Here is an 11,206-nt window from a genome sequence, read left to right on the forward strand (position 1 = left end):
AGAATAGAGAATGGCTTTATTGTAGTTCAGAATCTTCCCAAATGTGCCTACTTTAAGTGGCCATAAAAATTGTATGCATGCACGAGTGAGTGTGTGAGTGTTCACCAAATTATTTGTTGGCCAAGACATAACTCTAACTTTCATAAAAAATTCACAAATTATCTCCTTAGCTTATTAAAGTACATCTTGTTAAAAGTCAGAGTTGTTTGAGGTAGCCAAGATCCAAGAAAAGCTCTGTTGAGTGAAGCTAAAGGAACATTAGAATGTAAAAATTTAGATTTTATTCTTGTTCCCAGCATATTTACACTTTACAGTTTCTACTTTTTTTCTATTAGACAATATTTGTCTAAAGGGTCTCTCAAGCCCTTTTCAATTCCTGGCTCTTCTGACATTGTTAGAGTAATCTTGGAGTTTTCTTTGAAAACACTCTCTTTCAAAAACATTAAATTCTATGCAAGTAATCAGGTTCCCCAGATGAATCATCTCTTAAAATTTAAAACTATATCTTTTGGGTCAGGAAGGTGGTTTTCTTGTTGTTTTTTCCTCAATGTTCTTGACTGAGAAACTGAGATGATAGTAGATATCCATGGCCTATTTAAATAGAATTATGGAGAAGTGATTAGTTAATTTAGTGAAATACACTTGAGACCAGACAAAAACTACAACCAGAGAGAGAGAGAGAGAAAGAACCTAATCACAGCTTCCAGCTCCAGGATGCCTTCCCATACTTTGCTCTGGTCAGCTTACTAAATCTGTATCAAGGTGGCAATGGGAAGGTGCAGATAAGAAGGACGCCTACTCCAGTTCAGAGAAGAAACTAGACCAATCAGTTATCCTTATTTGTGATCACTAGAACATTTTTGCCCTGTTTATTCCCTACCTCATTTTTGAAGCTCCTAGTACAGACATATACTAAATAAACGTCTCTGTACTATTTTTGGCTTTGTAAATATTTTCCAAACTTAGAAAACATATTTTAAAAACTGGATATAAGAAAAATTTTTGGATAGTTTACAATAAAATGAATTTCATAGTTTAATAAAAGATTAACAGTCTTATCACTCTGTACTTTTTTCCCACCAAAGGTCAAGGTCTTCTTTTTTTCTTTCTTTTTGTAAAATAAATCAGTTTGTTGAGGGCTGAAATGATAATGAACTGTAATGTATGCTAAACACATAGAGGACAAGGATCACATGCAATTTCTCTGAGGCTCAAATAAATTGGGCTGTAAAGGTTGTTGATGAAAACTCTGGGGGAATATTTAAACATTAAGTTTATTAAGTTTATTCATTTTATTTTGATTGAAACAATCAGAATAGACTAGAGAGCTGTCATTTTAGTGGAGGTTAAAATAGGTGACTGGCTGAGATGATATTGTATTTATTCCAGACTGCTGGAAGATTACACTAGGGGATCTTATTATTTCATATGATTTAAAAAAGGGCATGGAAACAAATTTTCCATATCTAACACTCATAGAGTTGGTGCATAATGTTCCACCTAAATGGGGATTGTTTAATGTAGTATTTATACATAGGCATTGAGAACAAGGGTTCACCAGTGAGAGAAACAGTAGCTTTCCTATAAGATTATGGATATTAATATCAAAGTGATAATATAAGCACCAGAAATTAAGCACAAACAGATAATAATCTAGAATTCTCTATGGGGCGAGGAGAGAAAGTTGCTTATCCTTTTAAGTTTGATGTATATGGTTTACCACTCCTGGAGCTAAGCTAGAAATGATTTAGCTGTTTAGTGCATGCTTCGTCTTTAATTAGATTTAATAGTACAGCTTGTTTCTCTTTGGATACCTTTAACATTCCTTTCCCTTCAGGGCCTTCTTTGTTTCTTTTCTTTCTCTTTCTCCATACTTACCTGGCACCTCCACCTTGCATGACTTACTTTAATTCACAAACTGCAATCTTTGGAAAATAGTGTTAGAATTAAATTCTTTTCATTCTCCTGGTTAGTGTTTGAGCTCGTGCCTTCTCACTCACACGTATGCCTGACATTAAATGATGACTTGCTGTTTCATAACATGCATGCAATGAGAACTGATCATCATAATTTAACTATGTAGTTCTGCTTACTGGCAATATAGAGAAATTATTAATTAGCTAATTTTATTATAGAATATACAGAAGCTCCTTTATAGCCTTGGGGCAAAAACATTGTAACTTACCATATCACATAAGTTAAATTATGAAAATGAGACTTATAAAGGCAAAGATAGAAAAAAAGGAAAGCTGGTAATCACAGGATTATAATATTGAAGAGGTGAGAATGAACACTGAATTTGTGAACTTTTAGCCTGATTTTCTTATATCTTTGTGTGTGACTCTTTATAAGGTCATTTCCAATGGGTCCCAGACTGAGAATTATGGCCAGATAAGTGAAATGGGAAATTAATTTGTTTTAAATGACACTAGACATTATCATGTACTTTTCCAGCCTAATCACACAAATGACTTCAAATAAAGCTCATGGACCTTCTAGAGATAGAAATTGGCATACCCCAGGCTAACAGACTGTAGAATCAGTGAGGCTAGATCAGTATGCATAATAGAGAAGAGCAACTTACTTGAATAAACTCTGGGTATATTCCTTCAGAGTTTGAAGATAAATTTTTCTCTTTTTATTTTTTAAATGTTTTATTGAGTTATAATTCACATCTGAAAATTGCACATAAAGTGTTCAATTTGATTAATTTTGACATATATATTCACCCTGGAAACCATCACCATGATTACTATAATGAACATATCCATCTCCCTCCTGCCCGGATTTTCTTTTTGCCCCTTTGTAATCATGCTTCATATCCCTTCCTGCTGACTCCTCATCCCCCCATTTCCCAGGCAGCCACTGACCTGCTTTCTGTCATCATACAATAGTTTGCATCTTCTAGAATTTTATATAAGTGGAATCAAACACTATGTATATACTTATTTTGGTCTGGCTTATTTTGCTCAGCTTAATTACTTTGAAATTTATCTATAGTATAGTGTGTATGAAGAGTTGCTGGGTAGCATTCCATTGTGTGGATATACCATGATTTATTTATCCATTCACCTGTTAGTGGACACTTGAGTTGTGCCTAGTTTTTGGCTGTAATAAGTAAAGGGATGTGAACAAATCTTTGTATGAACATATGTTTTCATGTCTCTTGGGTAAATACCTAGGATAATATGATAGATGTATATTTAATTTTAAAAACTGTTAAACTATTTTCTAAAATATTTGCAGAATTTTACATTGCTAGCAGATTCATATGAGAAATTCAGGTTCTGTATCTCTCCCAACACTCGCTGTGGTTATTTTTCAATTTTAGGCATTCTAATCAATGGGTAGTTGTATCTCACGTGATCTATCTTTGCTAATATGGTGAAGTACGTTGAGTTTTCTAATTGCACTTATTAGTTTGGCTTTATAATTCCCTAACTTTGTTGTGATCTCTTATTTTTTGTATATACTGTTGGAATAATTTTGCTAAAATTTTGCTTAGATTTTTTGCATCTATATTTATAAAGGGTATTCATCTGCAGTTGTTTTTTTCTTGTAATATCTCTGGTGTTAGAATCAGAGTAATGTAGTCTTGTTTACATAAAATAAGTTTGGAAGGGACCTTTCCTTCTCAGTTTTCTGGAAGAGTTTGTGTAGAATAGGCATTATTTCTCCATTGCTGAAGCCATTTGGGCATGGAGTGTTCTTTGGGGTGGAGGGGGATAAACTAGAAATTCAATCTATTTAATAGATATAGGGTCATTCAAGTTATTATTTATTTTTTTCTTTTATGGTTTGTGTTTTCCAAAAATTATTTCATCTAAGTTGCCAAATTTATTGACATAAAGTTACCATGATACTCCTTTATTATCATTAATATCTTTATGGTCTATGATGATATAACTCTCATTCCTGATACTGAAAATTTTTGTCATTTTTTTCTTTTTTTTTCTAATCAGGCCAAAAGTTTATTATTTTGTTGACATTCTAAAAGAAACAAATTTTGGTTATATTGAGTTTGGCTATTTTCTATATCATTGATTGGTAGTCTCATTTTTTTCTAACTACTTTGTATTTAATTTATATTCTATGTCCACTTTCTTTTTTTTTCTTTTTGTTTTTTTTTATTGGAGTTCAATTTGCCAACATATAGCATAACACCCAGTGCTCATCCCACCAAGTGCCCCCCTCAGTGCCCAACACCCAGTCACCCCAACTCCCCCCCACCTCCCCTTCTCTTACCCCTTGTTCATTTTCCAAAGTTAGGTGTCTTTCATGTTTTGTCACCCTCACTGATATTTTCACTCATTTTCTCTCCTTTCTTTTATTCCCTTTCACTAATTTTTATATTCCCCAAATGAATGAGACCATATAATGTTTGTCCTTCCCCGACTGTCTTATTTCACTCAGCATAATACCCTCCAGGTCCCTCCATGTCGAAGCAAATGGTGGGTATTTGTCATTTCTAATGGCTGAGTAATATTCCATTGTATACATAGACCACATCTTCTTTATCCATTCATCTGCTGATGGACACCGAGGCTCCTTCCACAGTTGGGCTATTGTGGACATTGCTGCTAGAAACATCGGGGTGCAGGTGTTCTGCCGTTTCACTGCATCTGTATCTTTGGGGTAAATCCCCAGCAGTCCAATTGCTGGGTTGTAGGGCAGGTCTATTTTTAACTCTTTGAGGAAACTCCACACAGTTTTCCAGAGTGGCTGCACCAGTTCACATTCCCACCAACAGTGCAACCCCCTTCTCCACATCCTCTCCAACATTTTTTTTTTAAGATTTTATTTATTTATTCATGAGAGATACAGAGAGAGAGTCAGAGACACAGGCAGAGGGAGAAGCAGGCTCCATGCAGGGAGCCCGACATGGGACTCGATTCCTGGATAACACCCTGAGCTGAAGGCAGACACTCAACTGCTGAGCCACCCAGGTGCCCCATCCTCTCCAACATTTGTTGTTTCCTGTCTTGTTAGTTTTCCCGATTCTCACTGGTGTGAGGTGGTATCTCATTGTGGTTTTGATTTGTATTTCCCTGATGACCAGTGATGCGGAGCATTTTCTCATGTGCTTGTTGGCCATGTCTATGTCTTCCTCTGTGAAATTTCTCTTCATGTCTTTTGCCCATTTCATGATTGGATTGTTTGTTTTTTGGATGTTGAGTTTAATAAATTCTTTATAGATCTTGGGTACTAGCCCTTTATCTGATATGTCATTTGCAAATACCTTCTCCCATTCTGTAGGTTGTGTTGTAGTTTTGTTGACTGTTTCTTTTGCTGTGCAGAAGCTTCTTATCATGATGAAATCTCAATAATTCATTTTTGCTTTTGTTTCTCTTGTCTTCGTGGATGTATCTTGCAAGAAGTTGCTGTGGCCAAGTTCAAAAAAGGGTGTTGCCTGTGTTCTCCTCTAGGATTTTGATGGATTCTTGTCACACATTTAGATCTTTCATCCATTTTGAGTTTATCTTTGTGTCTGGTGCAAGAGAGTGGTCTAGTTTTATTCTTCTGCATGTGGATGTCCAATTTTCCCAGCACCATTTATTGAAGAGACTGTCTTTCTTCCAGTTGATAGTCTTTCCTGCTTTGTCGAATATTAGTTGACCATAAAGTTCAGGGTCCACTTCTGGATTCTCTATTCTGTTCCATTGATCTATGTGTCTGTTTCTGTGCCAGTACTACACTGTCTTGATGACCACAGCTTTGTAGTACAATCTGAAGTCTGGCATTGTGATGCCCCCAGCTATGGTTTTCTTTTTTAATATTCCCCTGGCTATTCGGGGTCTTTTCTGATTCCACACAAATCTTAAGATGCTTTGTTCCAACTCTCTGAAGAAAGTCCATGGTATTTTGATAGGGATTGCATTCATTGTGTAAATTGCTGGGTAACATTGACATTTTCACAATATTAATTTTTCTAATCCATGCTATTTCCACTTTCTTAAGATAAAAGCTGAGATGATTAATTTTAAACCTTTTCTTTCTTCTAATATAGGTTTTTAGTCCTATAAATTTCTCCCTACATATTGCTTTAGTAATCTCTCATAAAATTTGATATATTGAGTTTTTATTTTCATTGTTTTCTAAATATTTTATTTTCCTTATTTATCTCTTTAACTCAGGGATTATTTAAAAGTTTGTCATTTAATTTCCAAATATTTGGAGATTTTCTAGAAATCTTTTTTTTTTATTTAAATTCAAGTAACATATAGTGTATTATTAGTTTCAGAGGTAGAGTTCAACAATTCATCAGCTGTATATAACACCCAGTTCTTATCACATCATGTACCCTCCTTAATGTCCTTCGTCAGGTTACCCCATCCCTTCACCCTCCTCCCCTCCAGCAACCTGTTTGTTTCCTATGATTAAGAAACTCTTATAGTTTGTCTCCCTGACTGAATACATCTTGTTTTATTTTTCCCTCCCTTCATCTATGCTCCTCTGTTTTATTCCTCAAATTCCACATACGAGTGAAATCATGTAATTGTCTTCCTCTAATTGACTTATTGAATTTAGCATAATACCCACTTGTTCCAGCCACGTCATTGCAAATGGCAAGATTTTATTTTTTGAAGCATGAGTAATATGCTATCTGAACACACTGGAATTATAAATCAATTAAAAACTGATTTCTACGTGATTTATAATTCTAATGTATTTAGACAGCATATTTGTATAAAATTCTCTTAAATTCATTAAGGCTTGGTTAATGGCCTGAGTAAGGTCTATTTTGGTAAATGTTTCATATGAACTTGAAAAGAATATATATTCTATTGTTGAGTGGTATGTTCTATGAATGTTAATCTAGTTGTATGATAGTATTGTTCAAATCTTCTATAACTTACTATATACCTACTTGGTCTAGCAAACATTGAAATGATGAAAGATTTTGCTTTCTGTATTTGAAGTTCTGCAATTAGTATATATATTTAAGATTGTTATGTCTTCTTTATAAATTGACCCCTCTATCATTGCAAATGATCTTTTTACTGGTAATGTTACTTGCTCTGAAATTTACCTTCTGATATTAATATAGCCACTCTTTCTTTTGATTATTATTAACATGGTATTTTTTAAATCCTGTTTCTTTTTAACTATTTTCTCTTTATCTCTAAAATGTGTTTCTTAAAGGCAGTATGTATTTGATTCTCTTTTATCTAATATGATCTTTCTTTTTAATTGAGTTCATTAGACTACTTATAATATGCTTATTGGTATGGTTAGGTTTAAATATATTTTCCTGCTATTGTTTTCTATTTTCTTATCTATTTTTCACCTTTTTCATCCCTTTTCTTCCTTCTTTTGGATCAAATGAATATTTTTATAGTTCTAGCTTATGTGCTTAATTTGCTTATCAATTATGACTTTTTGTTGCATTATTTTAGGATATAGAATATACATCTTTAATTATCAGTATAACTTCAAATGATATTGTACCATTCCCATATAGTATGTGAATCTTACAATATTACACTGCCATTTTTCCACTTCCAACTTTGTTGCTATTTTTGGTTTCTTTTACATACATATGCTTAAAATCTATATTACAGTATTATTTTTGTTTGAGCAGTTGATTCTTTTTTTTTTCTGTTTGAAGATAATATTTACTGTATGTAGTATTCCACAGGCCTTTCCCCCCAACATATTAAGGCAATTATTTGGTAAGGCATAAGAAATATAGTTGATATCATAAGATACTTCTTTGTGTGTCAACATAAAACATATACCCAAATTTCAAGTACTGCCTCTTTAAGAAAAAGTTTTTCCTGGTAAATAACATGCATTTCACTGCCCCAAATTACATACAAATGTTTATCCCAAAATATGTATGTATCTAATGGTACAGTTAAGACTACCCTTCTTATACACTTACTTTATAAGTGGGTTACTCTATATGAAGCATATAAGAATATATGTTACACATGCCAAATAAAGTAAGTAAAGTGGAGAGATTTTTTTAAAAAGGAAAAGTTCTTCTACATATAAGAACTACACAGAAAGTCAGTGTAATTACTGAGATCATGTAAAATGTCTGAAGAATTTTAATTTGGCAAATAATTTCCAGGACAATATCTAAGCCTTGAGAATACTAAGTTCCTATTTTAAGAATCTATGTTTCTGTTCAACATTCAGCAAGATACTATGGTCTCCCTAATATATACAAAGGAGGATTTGGCAGGGCTACTAAAAACAACAATAACAGCAATTCTCTCAGTTTTAGCAAGCTAGTTATAACTATTTACCAAGTATGTGTACCACAGAGAACTAAATCTTGGTCCATAAGTGCTAGAAAATATTTGATGAAAGACTTTACAGACAAAATCTGAATATCCAATATTTTAGAGGGCATGCAGTAGGATTTTATGACAACTGAGGGGGTTAGCCCCCAGGGTGCCTGGCCCACCCAGCCTGTTAAAAAACACACCACAGTTTCTAGTGTTTTTTACTGTAATTTATTTATTTCAAGCCACAGGTCTACCTTTGGGGTTCCCATAAGTCATGCAGCAAGTGGTTTATAAATAAAATCAGTCTATGATAGTGCCATCATGTTAAGAGACAGACTTGCTAGATTCTTTATGTAAAAAGCTCACATGTTGGGAATCCATGCTTGGTATTAGTATGATATACCTGAAATATATCTTGCTCCAATTAACATTATCATGCTACTCACTATAAAAAAGCCCAAGGGCAGACAAGAGAAGATAGTAGGATCACCACTTTCAGGATACTGAGTTGTAACCCAACCCATCGACTTCCTCACAGCTTTCTTCCACGTAGAATAACGAATTTCACTTTCTGTGGCCTTGATCTGTGGCTCAAACCGTTCCATAAAGATGACTGACAAATCCTCAGGTTTAAGACTCCAAACGCCCACCCCTTCTGCAGCTCCTGCTGCCATGGCAGCTCCCAGTGCAGTTGTTTCAGGCATAGAGGGCTTTATTACTGGAATATGCAGAATGTCTGCTTGTAGTTGCATAAGAATTCTGTTGTTGGTCATTGCTCCATCTACCTGCAAATGACTGAGGGGAATTCCACAGTCATAGTTCATGGCATCCAAAATCTCTCGGGTTTGGAAACAAACAGATTCTAATGCAGCAAAAGCAATATGATTTTTACTGGTAAACTGAGAGAGACCACAGATTATTCCTCTTGCACTGGGCTCCCAAAAAGGTGCATATAAGCCTGAAAAAGCTGGGACAAAGTAGCAGCCGTAAGAAGTACCTACATCTTTAGCAAGTGTTTCAATTTCCTCTGAGGTGTTTATAATTCCAAGATTGTCTCTTAACCAGCGAATAACAGCACCAGCTATACCAACAGAACCTTCTAAAGCATAACATACTGGCTTGTCTCTGCCTGGTTTATAAGCTACTGTGGTCAGAAGGCCATGTGCAGAAAATACACACTTATGACCTGTATTACATAGTAAGAAACAGCCTGTGCTGTACGTGTTTTTGGCCTGTCCCTCTTGGAAGCACATTTGTCCTACCAATGCAGCAGACTGGTCCCCCAAGCACCCAGATATTGGCTCACCTTCCAAAGACCCAGCTTTTATGCGGCCATAGATATCAGAAGAACTCCATACATTCCGAAGAATGTCCATCGGAATGTCAAAAAAGTCACAAAGCTCTTTATCCCATTCCAAGGAATGGATGTTGGAAAGCATCGTCCTGCTTGCATTTGTTACATCTGTACAGTGGACACCTCCATTAACTCCTCCTGTCACACTCCAGATTAGCCATGAATCAATGGTACCCAAAAGAGCTCTACCTTCTTCAACAGCCTTTTGAACTTGCCTCACATTGTCAAGAATCCAACGAAGTTTCACTGCACTGAAGTAAGTGCTAAGTGGAAGGCCTGTCTCGGACTTGACAAAGTTATTATTTCCTGGAATTTTTTTACTAAGGTTTTCGAGGGTAGGCTGGGTTCTTAGATCAAGCCACACTATAGCATTATAGAACGGCTCTCCAGTTAACTTGTCCCAGATTACAGTGGTTTCCCTCTGATTGCTGACACCAGTGGCTTTTATGTTGGATACTTCAATGTGCAGTTCAGCAAGTTTCTGGCATGTTCTCTCTATACACTCATAGACAGACTGAAGAATTTCCTTAGGGTCTTGCTCCACCCATTCTTCTCTTGGGAAATCTTCTGTTAATTCCACTTGATGGTGACTAAGCAGATCTGCTGTTTTTGAACTGAAAACCAGAAAGCAAGTGGAATTTGTCCCCTGGACCACTGCCCCCACCAACGGCCCCACAACCGTTTTCTTTGGGGCTGCCATGTAGCCAGTCAGTGGCTGCTCTGAGGCTCTGGTGCGGTTACCAAGACACCGAGGTGTTGGGGGGAGGAGCACGCAACACCTCGGAACGCCTGGAGCCTATGTGCCATGGCTGCCTGCGGCCACTGGATGCCTGTAAGATTTCCCTGAACATATCTTGTAATGTGGGCCTGCTGGAAAAAAAAATTCTTCTGACTTCAGAATGTGTGAAAAATATTTCATCTTATTATTATTATTATTTTTTTGCCCTAGAATTCAGACTAATTTTTTTTTCTTTTTACTTTCAGGGCCTTGGAACTGTTGCAGCACCACCCTGTCTTGTATGGTTTCAGGTGCGAACTTTGCTGTCATCCTATTTTTGACATGTCTGTTTATCTTTTTCTGCCTTTGGTGCTTTTGTTTTTGTTTTTATCAGTAGTTTTGGTCAGTTTGTTGATAATGTTATTTGGTGTCATTCTCTTCTTATTTCCTGTGTCTGGGACACATTGGGCTACTTAGATCTGTGGGTTTATTATAGATCTCATGGAATTTGGAAAACCTTGGGCCATTATTTCTACAAATATGTTTTATTTTCTCTCACTTCTCTGCTTTAGGGACTCCAGTTACACACATTGGAGTTGTCCCACAGCTCATTATTATCTTTCTAGGATTCATTTTAGATATTTCTATTGCTACATCTTCAAGTTTACTAATCTTTTCTTCTCTAGTATCTAATTAATCCACTGCATTTTTCACCTCATACATTGTAGTTTTCATCCTTATAAGTTCAGAGTTTTAAAAATATTTACTTAAGGTTAGGATAACTTTTAATTACATTTTCTGCTAAATCTAATGTCGGTGTTGGTTCTTGTTCAATTTTGACTAATTTATCTCATTATGGCTTATATTTCCTTGCTTGATAAGTTTTCATTAGGTGCC

The 11,206-nt window shown here is 35.5% G+C and overlaps 1 protein-coding gene and 1 long non-coding RNA gene across 2 annotated transcripts; both read right to left on the reverse strand.

Annotated features, from left to right (window-relative positions):
• Window positions 1-258: 258 nt before the first annotated feature.
• Window positions 259-2,770, reverse strand: LOC140623481 (uncharacterized). The gene is made up of 2 exons (XR_012023087.1): window positions 2,585-2,770; window positions 259-591 (listed from the first exon to the last, which is right to left on the reverse strand). It is a non-coding gene; the product is annotated as an uncharacterized lncRNA (long non-coding RNA).
• A 5,673-nt stretch (window positions 2,771-8,443) lies between these two features.
• GK2 (glycerol kinase 2) lies at window positions 8,444-10,341 on the reverse strand. The gene has a single exon (XM_072809962.1). It carries the CDS (start codon window positions 10,289-10,291, stop codon window positions 8,627-8,629), a length of 1,665 nt encoding a protein of 554 aa, XP_072666063.1. The 5' UTR covers window positions 10,292-10,341; the 3' UTR covers window positions 8,444-8,626.
• Window positions 10,342-11,206: the final 865 nt, after the last annotated feature.

This window comes from Canis lupus, chromosome 33 (genome assembly GCF_048164855.1).
Source record: "Canis lupus baileyi chromosome 33, mCanLup2.hap1, whole genome shotgun sequence".
NCBI lineage: Eukaryota > Metazoa > Chordata > Mammalia > Carnivora > Canidae > Canis > Canis lupus.